The 21,458-nt window shown below is 35.8% G+C and overlaps 1 protein-coding gene across 4 annotated transcripts in view; it reads right to left on the bottom strand.

The window, feature by feature from the left end:
- Positions 1-21,458, bottom strand: part of NLGN4X (neuroligin 4 X-linked) — a 187,161-nt gene that overhangs the window by 69,991 nt on the left and 95,712 nt on the right. For 3 of the 4 annotated variants that reach the window (XM_074607004.1, XM_074607025.1, XM_074607014.1), the window contains 2 exons: positions 16,413-16,472; positions 13,073-13,225 (listed from right to left, as the gene is read on the bottom strand). In XM_074607004.1, the coding sequence (XP_074463105.1) occupies positions 13,073-13,225; positions 16,413-16,472 (213 nt within the window). The remainder of the gene's footprint in view (positions 1-13,072; positions 13,226-16,412; positions 16,473-21,458) is intronic. The other variant, XM_074607035.1, reaches the window with a different exon arrangement.

Below are 21,458 nucleotides of genomic sequence, written 5' to 3'. Positions count from 1 at the left end.
AAAATTCATCATCTGTTCATCCTCAAAAACACCCAGGGAGCATATTCTTAGCCCTGTATACTGTATATTCATACAGTGGCTAGTGCAATAGAGTGGAGGCTTGACAAGGTATTGTAAAGCAGTAAACTTATTTTGATCCTTCAGAGCCAGTCAGCCTGTGATGTCAAGGAATGACATGGAAGTCTGAAATAATTCAGAAAAAAAATGCTTATGTTTTGTGCTGTCCTTGCAAGAGTACATCTCATTGCCTGGTGCAATCATGCAACTTTAACTCTTTGAAACATTGCACAGTGCTCCCCTGGTTCCTCACGAGCAGCATACTGACATTACCAGCTACCTCACACACACTTTTGCCATTCTGCTTTTGTTATCAGGCTCATTTCCAAAGGATGGTTAGACTGAGTACACTTTAATTATTTTTTTTCCTACTAATTTCTGTATAAAATATTGCAACCCCCTGCAGTTATGGAAGATTTAATACAAAATGAAAGATTTAACATGTATTTCTTTTAGTCACCCAGAATCTTCATAATAATAAAAGCATGCATTTACAATTTTGAAGAAACTATAAAAAACTCTGTTTAAAAACACAGATATCATGTTGGTGTCTTCCTATGAAATAAAGGAATTAAATACATTAAAATCTTGACCCATTTGAGTTGACTAGTAAATTTCTTATTTACTTCAATTCACTTAGAATTTCATTTAGAGTTCTTTTTCTATAGTAAGCTGCAACATAAGCAATGTATGTATTATCACTATATTATCATTGCATTTCAGCTTGATGCTCTAAATTAGAGTTGCTAAAGTCTGAAAATCTACAAAATATTGTGAAAATATTTTCCATCTGTATTAAGAAAATTACCCTATACTTGTTCTATTACATAGCAGTATTCCAAAGCTTTCAATTTCTTTTCACTGACATGAAGTCAAGTGTAAAGTTTCAGGTTTCAATGAATAAAATCCTTACGATCCACTCTGACAAGAGAACTTACGTATGTTGCATAACAAAATTTAAAAAGTAAAAAGTGAGAAATGGATATTATGGGCAATATCCAATAGAGTCCTTATGATTTATCCCACGACAGGATCTAGCCCATAGATATGAGCAGCATTATAAATGAAATCCAATGTTCTGACTGACTTGGTTCTCCAGAACTTGAAGAAAAACAAAAGCAAACAATGAAAACATCCTGCCTTTTCACTCAAAAATTTCTTGCACAGATTCAAGAGCGTTTCAAATTTCCCACAGTCTCTTTCCACCATTTTTTCGTTTTTCTTGTGGACAATATAATTCCTTGACTGCTAAAAAATAGATATCATTTCTGCTTTTGTAAGGGTTTTTATAACTGCTCACAAGGTATAGGCAAATGGAAATACCAAGCAAACCTAAGCAGTATCTGATTTCAATAAGAGCCTTAATAAAAAACTTGACCGCCATCAGTAAGCCTTTACAAAATGCATCTGGAAATGGGCTTTCATGCAAGTTGCTAAAAGCAACTTGTCCCTTTCAAATGCAAGCTCAGCTCTACATGCCTTATGATATGCACTCCAGTTGGTGCTCTGTTATGGCTTCCAACCTGTTTTAGAATTCCCAAAACTGTGAACTTTAATCAGATTAACTCCTCAAAAAAAGAATACTAGTTGCATGGGGAAGAAAAAGAACAACTGTGGTCAGTAAGTTCTAAGTCCCTGACACAAATTGTCCTGCACAACTGCCTGCTGGCCACCACAGGCTTAGATAAGCGTGAAAGAAAAAACAACTGGATAATTTATTAGAGTCGTTCATTTCTGCAAAATTAGATTTTTGAGAGAAACTGCAGAGCAGGCCAGCACATACTTTGAAGCATGAACAACTGGTAGGTTGTTTCACTTTCTCCCCTTAGAATTTATACTGAAATACTGTACTTTTGAGAACAGTAGCTGTATCTACAAATTTAAATACATTTGCCAGTAACAAAGATGGAACGGAAGGTTTTATAGCAAGAGTTGTTGTTTTTTTTTCCCTGAATCAGTACATACCATATTAGTTGTTGCAGGAAATTTGAACTTCACTTGAACAGTAAAATCACTTTCTTTTTTTACCAACTGTCATTTTATAGTGACTGTTGCTTAATCTCAGGCTATTACAATAGCTTGTTACTCTTCTTTTATCATCGATTAAGATCATGACAGGAAGGCAATACTTTAAGGTTTATACCAGGTTATCACTATCATTGAGTTAATTTCTGAATTTTGTAATAGTAACATAAAATCCACAGGTTAAATACAAAAAAAATGAACAACAGGTGCCAAGCTATACTCCAAGCTCTTAATTCACTCAGCCTACTTTACAGGTATATGTGAGGATGGAATTTGACCCTAACTTTGATCTCCTCTTGCAAATTTTCAGGTAAAAGCTCCACTCAGTACTAATAAATTAAAACTACACTTAAAGTGTAGTTCCAGTCTAAAAAAAAGGTGAAGTACTAATACAGTCAAGATTTGCTACTTTTAAAGTACAGTTTCACTCTAGTCTGTCTTCAAATTCTGAAATAATAATTCCTGTTTGTTTTTCTTCAAGTCTTTTTTAAGAGATGTATTACTAATATGGAATCGTTACTACCCAAATAAGTATAAAACCACAGTTTCAAAGAAGGAATTAGGAATTCACAGAAAAATATAGATAAATCAGATAAAAGCATATCTGAAAAATAAATGACACTCCAGGAAATTCTTACTTGTCAGTGTTATTACAAAGGGGAAAAAAAAGGAAATTACTGAATTAACAGTGAAATTAATATATACTATGAAAAAATAGTCAGATTTCCATAGTCAGATTTCAATTCATAATATTGTTCCAAATTAATCTAGATAAAGTCACACTTACCTTGATGTTGCCAGAAATGTTCAAGTGATGATTGCCATGCTTCCACATGTATGCTATACTAGGAAATGTAAACTAAGTAAACTAGAACTACCTCATAGCATGTTAAGTTTTAGTGCAAATAGGTCACTGATTAATATAAATATTTCAGAGTATCAATAATGATACTAGGAATTCAAAATATCAAAGGAAAAAATAGGGAATACAGATTCAACATTTCTTCACGTAAGATTTAGAAAAAATGTCCTTTACATTTAAAAAAACCCACATTACTTTTGCATAAGCTGATTAATTATGGAATCTCCACAAAATTTTCATGGATACATAAAAAACACCAACAACTTAATACTAAAATATATCATGAAAACACAGTTTTGTCCATCAATCAATGTGACAACAATTCACTGATACATATACATTTTATCATGTTCAGAAATCTTACCAAATAAGCTTTCAATGAAATAAAAACAAACCTTACAAAAATCTGCCTACATGTTTGTGGATTTCAAATTAGTTCTGATGCTATAAAAGTAAGCTATATGAAAGCAGAACAATCATTTGTGGTTGTAAGACACACCCACAGTGCTACCATGTACTCACTCTATGAAAAGAACATATCTAACGTTTGAAACTCCGTGAATGTACATAGAGCTTCCGATGACACTGTAACTTATGTACTTGTTGCTTCTGATGTTTGAAACAGAAGATGTAGTGATATGACAGTCCAAAACCAATGGGATATAAATGGAGTTTATCAGCTGCATTTGCACAAATACAATTTCTGTGACTTGACGATAGATGTAAAATAGGAGAAAAAGATAAGATTTACAAAAAATAATGAATGAATGGCATAATTCTGATGTCTACAAAAACATGTTGATAGCAACGGAATTAACACTTATGTGTTATTGCTGGGAATTTAGGATTTCCACTGAAGTAGAAAATCAGCTATGACAACTGACATTAGCTGACAACTTTTGGCCAACTAAGAAAACAGGACAGGCACCAAACTGGCCAGGAAATCTTCTGCATCAAGCTTAGAGATGTAGGTGAGGCGATGTATTGAAGTTTGCACTGGCTTCAGCAGTGCAAACAGTCATTATAAACTAAATTGAGCTTAAATAAATCTCCTTTCTTGTGTAAGCATGAAACTGTGATTTACTTAGTGCTTTCCAGCTCCTGGGTCATTCTCTGTGTACTAATCTAACCCCGGACTTTTCTACCAGCAGATCACCTTTAAGTTTCCTGCACTTGTGGAGACACACGCACTGGAGATAGAGGAGGGCTGTCTGGAGGCACAGAGGGAACAGATATCTGCATGTCTGAATACAAAATACCTACAAAGGAGTCACTGTACAACAATTGCACTAGTGAAGATAAAATTTGACGTATTGTAGACTATTGTACGGTGCCAACATGAAAGAATCTGTCTCAAGAGGTCATATACTACTTACTTGCTTTCACTACTGCTGAATAGAATAGAATAGAATAGAATAGAATAGAACAGAACAGAACAGAACAGAACAGAACATAGTTCAGTTGGAAGGGACCTACATAGTCAGTCAAACCCTAAGCAGTTAATTTACAACATACACTGTTTCAGTGCGTTGATGCTTTAACCTGCAAACCAGGCACTCAGTGAAGTAAAGAAAGCTAAAAGTTCTCAGTAACTTGCAGAAGTACTGAGCCTCCTTGTAAACTGAACTATGATTTATATTACATTGCCTAATATGATCATTTATAGAGAGCTATAATTGCATGTGCATATAATTTCTAAGAGGAAGTCCAGCCTTTTATGACAGAGTACTTAAAATGGATGTTTATTGCCAAAAAGGGAGATAGATAAGAGATGGACTATTCTTATCTGCATGATTTGGAATTCTAAGGGGAAGAAAATGTTAAATTGAAAGTGGTCTCGGAAATGCTAAGTGAATTTTACAATTTTGAACTCTGAGTGCGTCTCATTTACTGCAGTAGATGTTTCATTTAACTCTGGCTTCCAAAATACCTGATTCATATTTCTAGGATTCATCTCAGGTTTTCCCTTTTCCTTTTTGTCTGTAATAACACTCTGGCTTCCAAAATGTCCGATTCATATTTCTAGAATTCATCTCTGGTTTTGCCTTTAATAACTCACACAAGAACACCACATTCGTATTCGAGTATAACTTTTTGAAGATTGCTTAAGATTTTTTTCTTCAAAGTGTGTAACACCATGACTGAATTTAACCACGTTCAAAAATTACACCAGGGCTTTGGGGCTTTGGTTTTACTGTTTTGGGTTGGGTTCTTTTGGAGGGGGAGATTTGTCAGATTTCATTTTTACTGTTACACAAGCTAAACAGGGATTCAGCATATTGAAGTCTCAATATGAGACAGACAATTCAGGTCATGTCACCGTAAAACAATAATAATCATAAATCCCTCTTCTGTATTTTTCCTGTCGATATAATCCTGAAAAGGGCAGGTGTTTATAGGTAGGTTGAAAAGATGTTACTTCTTCCTAAAGTATATCTATGAAGACTAAGAATGTAGTTAATGAAGAGGAATTGACCGACATTTACACTGAGTGAGTCAGGCCATTCAAACCATTCCATTTTCTAACGGGATGTTTCTAATACTAGAACATACTTTGAATTAGGATATCTATATTGCCTAATCCTCCCACTCTGCTGAATTTCCATTATTTCAGTTAAATAATTCCCTAAATAATTTGGGAATCTTGATAATTCAACTCAATTGTTGAATAAGTTAAACTTATTATAAAAAACACTATCATCCTACACAGTGCTAAAAGCATGGTGTGGGAGTGGGGAGACAGCAGGATTTAATACTTCTGCTGTGTGTTACAGTATTGAATTTATCAAGATACGGGAGCACTGCCTGGCACTGGGACAAGTTAGCAATTTCCTCTAGCTCCAGCAGTGTCTTCAGTAGTCACCGTGGTAAGGTAAGAGTAGGAACAGTAACTGCTGAACCGGGCAGAGGCAGGATCCTCCCAAACCCTAAAGTACACAAGAAATTAAACACAGCACTGCAGACATCCACTTCTAATAGGGTCCACTGAAATAAATAAAAGGAAAAGGTAAATCTTTCTATTCTACTGACCCAAAAAGATCCTATCCAGGCAATATATTTCGGTAAACGTAAACTTATATTCAAAGGGAAAATATGGCCTTCTAAATAACATCAACAATTGTTACACACATGCTTGGGAATCTAAAAATCTCAGGAAGAATAATTCCAGAAGTATTTTTATCCAAAGGATAGACAGGGATAATTAAAAAGCTGGAAAGTCTTGGGCCCAGCTGTCTGCTATTTTGCCACTTGAACCCACAGAGAGCGAGCGAGCAACCTATTCACAGGGCAGCTCTGCAGTCCTCCAAGAGAGAGAGGGAACGTGGTTCTTCTGTACTCTGGAGTTACAGATAAATATTGTTCAGTGCACAATCTAAAGGCTTATATTTTAGCCAGATGCAAGAAGAAAAGATGGGGATGAAGATATTTGTCTCTATCATCCAGTGAAAATGTTTTATAGCCTTGAAGGTCACCACATAACAGCTACTGCAAGTAAAGCTTTTTTTCTGTCTGGTATGCCTCCTTTCTGGTTAACTTGAGACTAGAAGTTTCAGTATCTCAGTTATAGCCAAGAGGCAACCAGACTTCTGCCTATAAAAGATGGAGAAACCTTGTCTTTATGGTGCCTGGTAAAACCTGGTTTTAAAATTCAAAGGGTGCAGTGTTGTGTGTTAAAACCAGGTCTTTTCAAATCACAAGACTTTTACTAAGTTATAGGATGATCACAAACTCCATTAAATATAATTAAAATTATATTATATCCGAAGACAGTAAAAGACACTCATATGATTTATATTTCATTAACTTCACAAATATTCCATGGCTGTATAGATATATCTTGAGGACAAACTCAGTGAAAGATAGTCAGGTAAAGTAACTTTTCTCTATCAATTTCATTTCCCCTCATCTATAAAGACATATTTCCAAAACCTAGGCTTTCTTAAACAAATGTAATCACTATTATCGATTCATTCCCTGGATGTCAAACTGGGATTTGTCCCCACAGCTTAAACCTCAGGAAACTAATGTTAGCAGTGGCAGCAGCAGCAGCAGTTGCCTTCTGCTGAGAGCAGTGTGAGGCTTGCGAGGTCCCCAGGGGTGTCTGGGCCCCCAGCACCCTTGGCCTGCTGGTGGGGGAGGTTCAAGCCAGCAGGAGACGGTCTCATGAGAGGGGTGGGCAAGAGTGGGATGGTGCCAGCTGTCCCTGTGACCAGTTCAAACCACGGGAAGCTCCCCAGCCCCTGGGGAGCGCCAGCCACAGGGAGCATCGCAAAGAGGCTGGTGCAAACAGGGACGGCGCCGGTTGGGAGCAGTGTCAGCAGTTTGTGAGGCAGTTCGTGTGGCAGGGCACATGGGAAGACCTGCCAGCTCTTCCAAGTGACCGGGCTGCTGCCTGTTCTGCTGGCCTGCAGGCTTAGGCTGCAACCCCAATGGTCACCCCAACTAGCTGATGGCTGTGCAAGCCTATCCAGAAGCTTGAGGTCTCCAGGGAATTAGAAGAACAACATCTTTCAAAGGAATGATCATTTTATAAGTGGGCTATTTTTTTCTGAGGACTATAAGGAGACTGTGACCTGCTGAACAAAAGTAGTGTCCACCAACCACATCTGCAAGGCTGTGGCTGAAGCCTGAATGGAAGCAGTACAGCCTACGTATGCTGACATCTCCACTCAAACACACCCCCAAGGACTGAAATAGCTGTCCACATGTTAGGTTGCATGGAGCTTCTGTATATGGAATTCCCTCTAGCAGCTAAAGGTGGTGGTGGATGTTATAGCTGCAAGTATGCCCAGCTGGAGGAAACCCTCAGAGAAGTAGCTATGTTACCAGAGGAGCTCAACAGGCCACACAATACCCAGGAATGTGAGCAGAAGATCAAAACATGGTATTGTGCACTGTCCCAGCCTAAGCAACAGTCCTGCCTTAAGGCTGTCCAAGAAGAAGGTAAGCCTGAATCCAACCTTGAGCTGTCTGACACAAGTAATTCACAAGATGGAGGACCCTTGTGTCTGCTCAGGGCAGAAGAACTTTTTCCCATCCCCTGAAGTGCTCCTAAATAACAGACACAATGCTTTGGGGTTGGAGAATGAAGAACATGTGCGTAACAGACAGGATCCAGGAAAAGCCAACCATGCAAACTTGATCTAACCATCCACCTACACTAGAACCACTGCCACCAGAAAAGTAAATAAGGTATTAGGAATTGGAGATTCCCTACTGGGAGCCAAAGCACCCATTTGCCATTGAGACAATTTCTCTAGATAAGTTTGCGTCCTACCAGGAGCTCACATTCATGACACCTCTGAGAGGCTGCCAAGCCTGATGAACCCTACGGAGTATCATCTGTTCCTACTGTTCCACGTACGGTCCGATGACACTGCAACAAGGCAACTTAGACTATATGCCCCTCAGAGCAATAGTAAAAGGATCAGGAGCACAGGTGGTCTCCTCTGTCCTCCTAGTCACAGGAAGGGGTTCAAAAAGCTGGAGGTAAATCGAACAGGTGAATGCTTGGCAGTGTAGCTGGTGCCATACCAACCTCTATGATCATGTCTTTGGCTTCTCTGATCATGGATCCCCCTTTGAGAAGCCAGGTCTCTTGGAAGCTGATGGGATTCATCTGAACAAGTGAGGGAAGAGCCTCTTCGCCAACAAGCTGGCCAGACTTATAAGGAGAGCTTTAAAGGAGATTTAGCAGGGGAAGGGAATGGAGTTTTGCGTAACAGAGAAGAGATGGGGGCTGCTGATATATTAGGAACCCACAGGGAAACACCTATGAAATAACCCACAGGAATTAAGGCATTTTCCTCTAAAAAGGTGACATGGCCGATAGCCCAACTAAAGTGTCTCTATACCAGTGCACACAGCATGGGTAACAAACAAAAGGAGCTGGAAGGTACTGTGCAGGTAGAAATCTATGATCTAATTGCTGTCAGGGAAACATGGTGAGATGAATCACACAACTAGACTGCTGCAATAAATGGCTTTAAACTGGTGGGGTGTCATTACCCTCTATATCAAAATATGGATTGACTATACACAGCTGTGTTTGAAAAACTGCAATGAACAGGTTGAGAGTTTATGGGTGAAAATTAGAGGCCAAGACAACAAAGGAAACCTCGTGGTTGGTGTTTACTATAGACTGCCCGATGAAGGGGAGGATGTCAATGTAGCGTTCAACTACAGGAAGCATCACACTCACAGGCTCTGATCCTCCTGGGGAGCTTCAAGCACTGTGACATCTGCTGGGAGAGCAGCACAGCAAGCTGTAAGCAGTCCAGGAGACTCTTAGAGTTCGTCAAGGATAATTTCTTAACCCAGGTGATAGACAGCCCAGCCACAGGAGAAGCATTACTGGACTTGTTGCTTACCAACACAGAAAACTAATCAGAGTGGTCAAGACTAGTGGAAGTCTAGGCCTCAGTGATCACGCCCTGGTGGAATTCACAATCTTGAGGGATATGGGCCAGGTGAAGAGTAGAGTCAGGATCCTGAATTTTAGGAGAGCCAACTTTCAGTTGTTTAAGGAATTAGTAGATGGGAAATCCTCGGAAACTGCCCTCAGGGATAAAGGAGCAGAACTGGCTGGAAGCTCTTTAAGGTTCATATATTTTAGAGCGCAAGAGCTCTTGATTCCCACCTGTAAGAAATCAAGTAAGGAAAGCAGGAGACCGGCTAGTCTCAGTAAGGATCTTCTGGTCAAACTAAAGAGTAAGAAGTAAATGCATAGGCCAGGGACATGTATGCTGGGAAGAACATAGGGATGCTGACTTGGTGTGCAGGGATGGGATTAGGAAAGGTAAGGCACAGTTGGAGCTGAATCTTTCAAGGACTATAAAGAATTATAAGATGGACTTCTACGGGTACATTGCTCAGAGCAATTGTATCCTGGGATGCATAAAAAGAAGCAAGTCTAGCAGGTTGAAAGGTGATGCTCCCCCTCTACTCCACTCTCATGGGACCCCACCAGGACTACTGCATCCAGTTCTGGGGTCCCCTGTACAAGGAAGACATGGACCTGTTTGAGCAGTTCCAGAGGAGGGCCACAAAAATAGAAGGCTGGAACACCTTTATTGTGAAGAAAGGCTGAGTTCTCCAGTTCAGCCTGAAGAAGAGAAGGCTCTCAGGAGACCTTATTGGGGCCTTTCAATATACAAAAAGGGCTTATAAGAAATATGGAGAGAGACTTTTTACCAAGGCCTGTAGTGACAGGACAAGGGGCAGTAGTTTTAAACAGAAAGAAGGCAAATTTAGACTGAACATAAGGAAGATGTTGGTTATGATGAGGGTGCTGAGACACTGGAACAGGTTGCACAGAGGAGTTGTGGGTGCCTCATCCCTGGAAGTGTTCAAGGTCAGGTTGGATAGAGTTTGAGCAACCTGGTTTAGTGAAAGGTGTCCCTGCCCATGGCAGGGGATTGGAACTGGATGATCTTTAAGGTCCCTTCCAATCCAAGCCATTCTATGATTCTATGATTTGTCTGGCTGATTTCATCCAGTGATTATCTATGCAGTCCTAATATATTTTCTATCTACTGCTGTTAATGACACAATATAGACTGAAAGGAAAATAATTATGTGCCTGAAGAACAGAACCAACATTTATGGTAAGTATAATAACATCCAGTATTCGGGTCCATTTAAGTGATAATTTTTCAGAGGAAGGAAAAAAATATATATAAAGTGTCTTCAGGAACTCATCATTGTGGTCAATTCAATGCATATTCCTCCATCACAGGATGTGATAATAGTGATAGAATTAGACATCTCTGACATTAAAGTCAGGTTTGTATGTGTCGTCTTATGTACAAATCAAACGCAATTGAAACAGAGTAGATTTACAGAAATAAGTGTATTTTTCAAAAAGAAGATAATCCAGACTAGAAGAAATGGATACAAATATTGTCGATCCTTAAATTTTGTCATAATAATTATGCTATTTTTTTAACTTTTATGAATAATCATATTTCTTCTCCATAAGGTTATTTACCTGAAAAACATTTTTGTTTTCTTTTTCTGTTTTTTACTTAGGAAGCAAGTGAAAAATACATGGAATTCACCTAGCTTATTCCAATGTCCAGGGAGAACATAATGTATTCTCAATGATCACATTTACATTTCACCAACTAAGAAAAAAACAGAAATATGCTCATAAAACATAATTTGTCTAATTTTTTAAGTGCTAAATGCATAATCTGAAGATTTTCTGTTGTTCTAATTCAAGCATAGACCTCCTATAACAAAGAATAAATCCCATAGTGCCTCAAAAGTTACATTTGCCACTGTTGAGAAGCAGTATTTAATGCCAAATATAAAACTGTATATTTCGTAATCCATTTAAAATCTTCACAGTTATTACATTTCAGTTTTTTCTATTAATGTCTCTGTATTCTGCTTTTTTTCATGCGACGATGTAAAAATATAGCATTCTGTCTTTTTTGTTTGTTTTCAATATAAATACATAAAATACCAGTTCATCAATGCACATATTGCATTTTGTCCTTTAGATTGATATAAAGCATGGACAATAACTTTTTAAACTACTTATAATTATCTGTATCCTTCAACGATTTCAGTTTTAAGACACTGAAAGAAAGCCTTTTAAGAGATCCATTAAATAACCTTTTTTTACAGATAAATAACTTTTGCCAAGCTTCTGGGTATACACTTTATTTAACAATAACAACACTCACTTTATTTTTTTTTAAGAGTCTTCAGTTCTTCACTTGTATTTTTACTTTCCTTTTTTTTTTTTCTCTGTGTGTGCTTCTGAGTACCAAGATTGCATACATAAGTATACTGAAATATCTTTTTTTTATTCCTGGCTTTATGTTTAAATCTGACTCTAACATAGAAAAAATATTCTTTTGTATTTAAACAAGAATCAAAATCAGGGACATGAAGAAAAATTCTCAGCACTCTAATGAGGTAGAATATTATTGAAAGAAATTAACCACATTAATACACAACTGAGCAAAAGAAGTTTCCTGTGTCCCAAAATAGCGCATGCCAAGAATATAGATCAGATTTGCTATCAAGAAAAGCAAGATTAAAAATCTTTGTAAAAGCCATGCTAAATCAAAAAAACACCCACAAAAAATTACTGTACTTTACCTCGTGTATCTAAAATGCTGGAAATATGAGCATTCTAATAGTCTATATGCTATTCTGCACTGACTATATGTTTTTTTCATTAAGATAAAATGTATTTCTAGTGTCTGCTGTTATGAGCAAATTTTTAGCTTAATTTTCTATGGAAAAGTAGAACTTCAATAAATAGACCTTCACTTGGGGAGAAACCTGGTACATGCAAACATCCAGGAGTCAGAATCACAGAAAAGGCAGAAAAGATTTTTGGCCTGTTGTCATGGATCTAAGTTGATTCAGTTATTCAATCTAACGCTGACAGAAGAATATTTATAATGTCAAGAAGAGGCAAATTTTGTTTCTGTTTGAAAGACAGAAGTATTAATTTTTCTCATTATTTTAATTCATGGTTATGGAGTTCCGTATATTTAGGAAGTTAATTTTACACCACTCCTTGAAACCCCTTAACTCCACATTACCTGCAACATAAATTCCATCAGTGTTTATAGCCTGTTTTGTCTGTATTACCTCGACATATTCTACCTTAAAAAAACAATTTGCACACAATAATAATAAATACAGGTAAACAGTCATATTTTCCCTCTTCATATTACCAATTGTTTTGAAATTGGAGAGTACTCGTTCTTGATAAATTTTCTACCTTTTTTTTTTTACATGGAATCAAAAGATTTTAATGAGAAATAGGTACTAGTTTTCAAAAATTGTGAAATCACTGAGACGGGAGCAAATAGGATATGATGACAAATTTAACGTAAATCAGTACTAACATAAATATAAATATCCAGTCGTTGTCTAAGGTGAAGGCAGCTGTCAAAAACAAGGGGACATGTAGCCTAGGTCAGTTTCCATAAAATATTCAATAGAATTCAAAATTAACATAATACAGTCAATCTACCCACCACCAAGAATGTTCTGTTTAAAAAAAAATTAAAATGGCCCAAGGATCTTTGATCGATTGTTAGATAAATTAAGCAATAAAACATTTCTGTGCAATTGGTGATGAAGAAAAGAGTCACTTACCTAAAACCCCCAGTCTGTAATTGAGAGTGACAACAATGACATTTCCGTAACTTGCGAGAATGCTGCCATCAATCATATTTCCAGTACCCTCCATGTAAGATCCACCATGGATGTAGACCATAACGGGTTTCTTGCTGTTCTGATCATGAATGTCTGAAAAAATTCAAGTAAGGAAAACATAATAAAGTAATAAAAAATAATGAAATACGGCATTAGTAATTTATGACAGAGCTAAAAATATTCTTAGTTGTTTCCTATGTTTTCGGTGTCATCACCACCACTTTAATCAGCTAGCTTACACAGTTCAGGATCATCCTACAGGCCTAATATTTATAGGTTGAATATCTTTCTTGGTTACTTCAAATACTATTTCCTCTGAACATGTATTTCTCAGAACACTTAAAATGCCTTCAGTATTACAAGGAATTTACTATGAATATAAATGTCTAAAAACTTGAAGAGAAAAATAAATTATGGAATAATCTTGTCTTTTTTTTAGAATATTCTGATTCAAGTATATGCCAATTTAGAAGTGTCTGTACATTTAATAATAAAATTACAATAATGATCCATACTTTCCCATTCCTCACTGAGACATAATTGCTGAAATTATATTCCCAATAGTTCAGTAAGAGATAATATCACAAAATTAAATTGTTCTGATAGAATTAAACACAGTAAACTGTTCCTCCTTTCAAATATCCTAGAAGTTAACAAACAAAGAGAATTTATGTGAATTCACAGCCCAGAATTTTTGTATTTAAAGCAAACGATGTCTTCTGTGTTGTATTTCTCCTTTCCATGGTAGCTAAGCCTTAAAGAACAGCCTTGAATTAATGCTCCTTAATAGTATGGCTGATCTTTTGTATACACAGAAAAGCTCTTGACTTATCAAGCAGATAAGCAGCTGGGTCTTTATTTCTAAATGAAAGTTAAATGAAATTGATAGCAATATTTTCATACTTCAGAGTGAGTTATAAAGATTTGGGGTATATTTAGGACTGGATTCATATCTCTTCCTCTAATAACTTCTGATCCCAGGGATGGTTCAGACTACCTAAATTAGGAACTTACTTTTCCCTTTTCTCAGGTTTGTTAAGAAATACTCTAAGATACCGAAAATGTGATCAGCAATGAGGCACCACATATATAATACTTTGTACTTGTAGGGCTAATTTGAGCATATATAAAGGTAAGTTATGGCTGCTCATATTCCTATGGCCCACTTTTACCTTATTCATGTGTATGTACTACCCTAAATAGAAAAAATTGTCAGCTGAGTGCAAGGAATGTATGTTCAGGCTCCAGTGTACACTTGTCTAGTTGTCAGAGTTTAAGGCTTCTCATAGAATCTGCCTTCTTTTCATAAAAAAAGATACATACTTTATATGTTGTATTTTATGTGTTGTATTTGAGCAGCAGAACAAAAGATTTTGCGATAAGATCTTTTTAATTGTTGTGACTATAAGAGTAATGCAACTATTAAACAGATCACATAAAGCAATGAGGTACATTCTAGTGGATGCATTTTTTTTATTGTCAGCGTTTTCAACAAAGTACATGAAAGTGTGTTATCTGTGAAGTCTCAGCTAAGCCCTCAAAAAATTAAAACAACAATTATTTAACACTTCCCCCTTCTCTCTCCAAAGTCTCATGTCATGATTTGTTGTATTTAATCCTTTCTCAGTGATTTTTTCACTGCTGAAGTCAATGGGAGTTTTTCTCTTCCCCTTCAATGGGAACACGGTTAGCTTCCACACAAAGGAAATGAGCTCCATACTTTATGTGCTTAGGTCTAAAGTGGATGCCTTTGTTAATGATGAAACCCTAATGTTTTATAATGTTTTAAGAAGTCTAAATAATAATGTATTCATAATCCAATATCTATCCTACATTTGTAAAAGAATTTTGCTTTTGCCTGTTACTTATCTTTTGCTTTAAAATTAACTACAGAATTTGGTATATCAAATGATGATACCATAATTTAAAAAAAAAATCATACGTTGCACAGAAATAGGAAAGTGAAATTCTGAAAATAACAGTAATTTTGGAGTATTCTGCACAGCGTTTTTGTGTTATAAGAAATAGTGTAATTCAGCAATGGAGGTGGTGCAGTAGAGGGCAATCAGTGTGAATCAAAGACCAGAGATTTTTATTACAGTATTTTATATATGGATAGAGTAGCCACAATTGAGCTGAACTCCCAGGAAAAGAGGAGACGGTGTCCTCACTGCAGCATGCATGATTGTAAGGGGAACAGAGAGGACAAATGTTTCAGTTACGAGAACTGACGTCAGATAGAAGAAAACAAGAAAAAAGACATTGAATAACACTTCGGATTGGCCAAGCATGAAAGGAATGAGAAACACATTGCTCCAATAAGCTACTTAAGTCTGTTATCTTCTCAATTAATTTGAAAATATTTTTCTGAATTTGGTACATATATAAAGTGAAATAAACTGTCAGTGTAACTTTAATGAAAAGGAAGGGTGAGAATAGAGGAAGATTTCATAACTTCTTTCTATTTCAGTGCATCCTAAATAGCTTTGCTGTGCCAAGGCAAGAAAAAAGTATTTCCTTGTAAAACTTTTTTGGGGTGTTTCACTCTGAACTTTAACATTTCCTTTCAGGGAATCCAATCCAACTCTGAAAGAAGTCAATGAAAATGATTGTCATTGATTTCAGTGGGAATGTGGTCAGAGTCAGAATGAATGTATCATCTCAGAGGCTAGCTGATTACAGGAAAAAACAATAAAGCAACATCAATAGCTTCTTTTTGTGTGTGTGTCCTGAAATAAACCACATCCTGTGAGAAAAAAATAAATAAGTAAATAAAAACAGCAAAGACAAAGCACAATTCAAGTGCATCAATGTACAGCATGTGCACTGGGGAAACAGTGGAAGTGAAAGGAAGGATATATGTGAGTTTCTTATATGAATTTCAAACAGGTGAATTTACAAAATGTGGGAAAAGAGCACATGCATGTTTTTAACTTCCATTTTCTCAACCTAAGAAAGAATGGGGGGCAGGAGGGAGGTATGTAGTTTCAGATAATATTTATGTTACTCACTTCACACATACTTAGGAATAACCTTTACACCTATGTCAAAGGGAAGTGCAGTCATCTATGCTAATTTGGATTTTAAAAAGAAAAACAATGGAAGTAATTTCTAAAGAAGAAAATAAAGAAGCACACTGAAATGTGCTTCTGCAAATAAGGGACTAAAAATCATGTTGAAATAACAGCAATAACAATAACAATAGTAATTATTATTATAATAAAAATTAAAAAGTTTATGTTCATGCATCAGGGTCGAGCTTTGAAAAAACAAAAAATACCTTCATCTTCACCACGATCATTACTGGTTATATCATCTGCGCTTTTCTTTGTGTTGGCTCCTGGGATCATAGTGAGGAGGAGAATAAAGGGAAAAAAGAGAATTCAAAAACAGCAGATTCTCAAAAATAAAAAAAACACTAGTACAAAAAAAAAGAAAAATGTAACAAAAATGTCAAAATCTGTTACATTTGAAATTGAAAAACAAAAAAATGCAAACTGCACATAAACATAAAATGTCAAGAAGAACAAATTGAAAATATTTGAAAAAATGTATCGTATTCTGTGACAATGCAGTTACTTCAGCTAAAAGTGATTTCTGCAAAAACAAAATTAATGTGCTATTAAAAAAGAATAATACAAACCAAAAAAGTGTATTAAAAGTTTAGTAAATTATGGTTTCTATATAAGAAATGCAATTTATTTCATTTTGTTTTGTAGCCTTGAAGAAATAATTCCTTCAGTCACTATCTTCAATGGCTTAATATCTTATTCATCCTCATTAGGATTTATTAAAAATTAGCTACAACCTAAATTTTGGATGGAATCAATGCAAATAAAATTGTCATTGTCTCACACAATTTGAATGGACCAAGACAAACCATAAAGACCTCCTTAAAATTCAATCTTTTTTCCCATATAAGCAAAAAGATATTTAAAATAACAGACCGTAAACAAAGGTGAAACAGAGTTGAGTCAATCCCAGACATGAAATTGGTCCAAAAGTAGCCTTGGTTCATATTATACCACATTTCATGCTCTTTAGAAAAACCTAGAAATTAACTGAAGTTACTTACCATGATAAAGAACTTGCACTTATTTATTAGAAGATTTAGTAAAGAATACATTTTAATTTGTATTCACTATGCTTTATCAAAATACTTTTGAGGCATATACTCGCACACACACACACACACATACACATGTCCGTACGTGCCATAGTTGTACTTACGGGAGCAAGAGAAAATAAACATAGTTTTCCCCACCCCTCTCCTTGGGTAATACCTCTGTTTTCTGACTAAAAAAAAATAAAAAGACCTTACACCCAACATTTCATTAGACTGAACTTACTCCTGTAGCAAGTATCCCTCTGTAACGTAAAAGGTTACTTGATAAAGAGTGAAATATGAAAAGGAATCTCAATTTCTAATTTAGTTTAGAAATAAAGAATGGCTAGTAAACAAATAAAATGGTCTAAGTTACCACTCTAACCCTTTTTTTCCTGAATTGTCTTTATTTAGAAGTGTGTTTTCAAGCCATATTGAAACAGAACAGTATACTTCACTAACTTGTGTATGTATGAGTTTGTGTATGAAGACTGAATATGTCACAGACATCATATTTAGCTAAAAAATTAATTTGTTACTTCCTTTTATTCTACTATTTAAAATGCCCCTATATCCTTCAAAATTCAAGTTTTCAACTAAATCTGAATCCATGATCGTAAGTAAGACAGAATGCAGCTAAGCGTCACCAAAGTACTTAAGATTTGTTAATACATACAGTTTTGGGTTCTGTGCACTGGTTTGCTTGTCTTCTTGATACAGACAGAATACAGATTTTCAATAGAAATTTTGGAAACACTGCCGTTATATATGCGGTGATTGTGATTAGTGAGTCAAAATGTAGTACACGAGTGCATTCAATTATATGTATTCAGTATATAATTAACTCCGAAAAATATCACTGTCAATGAAATATAGATGTTCTCTAATCTATCAATTTCTTTGAGAAATGTTATATATAGGCTCTAAATCTCAGTCACCATCCAAGTTTTGTCCTTTTTTTTAATATTTTTCCAATTTAGTTTTAGCCCAATGAAGGTTGAATCCCTTCTCAAGTGCTACCCAAATAAAATTAATTTTGTATTTAGATAAAACAAGTACTCCACCTGTAAAGTGCCCTTAAACTATTTCAGATTCATGTAAAAAATTAATGAGAAGTAATTATTCAAATCCACCTAGATATAAGTTTGAAAGCAGATAACCGAAGAAATTTTGATCTTAGTTGCCCCAGTGAGGTAGTCTTCTAATTGTTTGATAAAAAAATATGATAATCACAAGCCAAATATAAAATCAACTAGCACATATAATTTCTATGAATTTAAAAATAACAAAATCAATTTGATCATATATATAGAGAGAGCCTGTAGACAAAAACTGTATGTGTAATTATTTAGACTGTAATCCACATTTAAAGTAATTTGAGTGCAATAAGTAGATGTGTCCCAAAACATTTTAGTTCAGCTACTACCAAATCATATATATATATACACATATATACATATATATATATGTATCAGTAACATATTGCAAGGATTTTCTCTTTAATGTGCTTCCAAAAGTGACTCCAGTTCGGTATACTTCAGAAAGGACAACGCAAGTCTAATGGGAATTCAGAAAATGTCACCACACCATGCTACTAGATGTGATGAGACGCAAATACCACATAGCACCAGTATGTGACATAAGGTTATCTGTAATATTTGAAATATTCTTTATTTCTTTTGTTTTGTTCTTTGCAGCTTGAAGAAATCATGGAGCAATCAATTTTCAGAACAACTTAATATAATTCTAAAATGTATTTAATTACAATGTGAGTGGGAATGCTGTTTCTCCTATGTGTTGTGGAACAATCTTTCACTTGTCTATTAATAACTGAAGTATATTTTTATAACTAAGTTCTTGGGTTTGAGGGGTTTCTAAATTAATTTTGAGATCTGATACAATGGATTACATCAAATAGTTCTCAAACTGGGTTTCTGTGTTCCTACCACATTGGATTTTTTTCATACTGTGGGTATTAGCCATAGAATGACATAATCATTGAATCGCTCAATTGTTGAATCATTGATTTTTTTAGGTTGAAAAAAACCCTATTAGATCATCAAGTCCAATCATTATCCTAACACTAACAAAACTACCAGTAAACCATGTCCCTAAGTGTCACATCTACACGTCTTTTAAATATCTCCAGGGATGGTGACTCAACCACTTCCCTGGGCAGGCTGTTCCAATGCTTGACAACCCTCTCAGTGAAAAACTGTTTACGGATATCCAATCTAAACCTCCCCTGGCATAATTTGAGGCCATTTCCTCTCATCCTATCACTTGCTACCTGGGAAAAGAGACCGACCCTCTCGCTATAACCTCCTTTCAGGTAGTTGTAGAGAGTGATAAGGTCTCCCCTCAGCCTCCTTATCTCCAGGTAAACAACCCTAGTTCCCTCAGCCCCTCCTTATAAGAGCTGTTCTCTAGACCCTTCACCAGCTTCATTGATCTTTGAACACGTTCCAGCACCTCAGTGTCTTTCATGTAGTGAGGGACCCAAAATTGAACACAGTATTTGAGGTGTGGCCTCACCAGTGCTGAGTACAGGATAATCACTACCCTAGTCCTCCTGCCCACACTATTCCTGATACAAGCCATGTGGGTAATAAAGTTCGTATGGAACTGTTTGAGGAGAACAGAATTTTTATTGTTGGAATTATTTCAGTAGCACCAAAACCATTTAAGATACTCAGGAGCATTTTTTAGAAAAATTATATTGATCTTTTGAAAATATAAGCTTCCAGAAACATATTATCTCATACAGAGAGGAGAAATTTTGATCTTCCAACCACATTGTTTTTTTGTTAAAAATGTTGATTCATTTGTCCTGAAACTTCTATAAGAAGACGGTCATAAGAAAAAAAAAAAAAAGACTAGCTATCCCTGTAAGGTTAACTTGAGGTTGCATATCAAGTCACTAATCTAGGAGACAGGACTGGAACGTGACTCGGAATCTCCCATGGCTCAGGAGAATTCCCTGTCTGCACCAACTGCTTGTCCCACAATCAAGCTTTGTCCCCCCAAGCTTCCCTCTGCTTGAGGGCTTCTTTTATGGTTGAGGCATTTTTCTTCCCCATATACAAAAAATCAACAGATTACCAATTTTAGCCTTGGATTCCCATACGAACATTATCACTGCTTTATAGGATTGGCCCTTCTGCAGTCTAAAAAGTGTTTACTCATTCATCTCACATGAAACATAGATGCTAAATCTTAACAGGAATCCTGGAACTGTCAGTAGAGCAGAGAGCAGGGCAGAGAGCAGTGGTGATCTAGTGCATTAAAAACTGAATTCCGGTTTGCTCTATTGACGAACCTAGTGTTTGACTGGAGTTCTTGTTTTGCAAGCTTTGTGTTTCACTTTTCATGCCGATGAAAAGTAACAAAGGAAAATATTTCAAAATGTAAATAAGATGGGAAATTATTTTCCAAATGTTCAAGGTCAGGAACCATTTAATTACGTATATTAAATCTGTTGTAGATATTGTAGCTCTGCTGAAAATTACATTTGTATAAAAGTTCATGTTTTAGAAAGTTCTAAGAGGCCTCAGTGTTTATGACAACTAGAAAAAGATGTGACATCATAACATATCTATTAAATGCCAGGTGATCTCTTTTCCTAAAATTCCATTCATTGCTGAGTGAAAAATGCATGGTGTAATTCCTTACTGAACTGTGTCAAACTTCTTTTGTAAAGGATTTTTGCTTTACAAAAAATGTTTCTTTTATTTATTTTTTTCTTTTATTTATTTTTTCAGGTTATAGTGTGATAGTAAAGATACAGAATAATGTAGGCATATATGAGCCAGTTCCGAACTACTGCCAGTCAACGTAGCCATAATAAAGCAGAGTTTCACATGGGCGACTTTTTTTCCTTCCTAAGTAGCTCTATGAGTCATGCAGTCGTAAACTTCAATTTAGTAAGTATCTCTCCTTAAAAGTTTTTCATGCTGAAACACTAACCCATGTGCTTTAAAAAAATACTTGATTTCATTTATGTATGGATGTAAAGTCACCTTGTATTCTCAGATTTATTCTCAATGCCATGCATACATCTATCACAAACGAAGTCACCCCGCTGTAAGCACACCCTCTGGCTCACATATCCTTTGATAATGAATAAAATTCTCATTCAGAAACAGATTTTCTGGGTTTACAAGTCTTCCCAGATGTATTCACAACTTATCCTACATCTTCCTCCATTCAGATAATATGTAT

Source organism: Larus michahellis, chromosome 1 (assembly GCF_964199755.1).
Source record: "Larus michahellis chromosome 1, bLarMic1.1, whole genome shotgun sequence".
Lineage (NCBI taxonomy): Eukaryota > Metazoa > Chordata > Aves > Charadriiformes > Laridae > Larus > Larus michahellis.
This window is presented reverse-complemented; position numbering and strand designations above follow the sequence as displayed.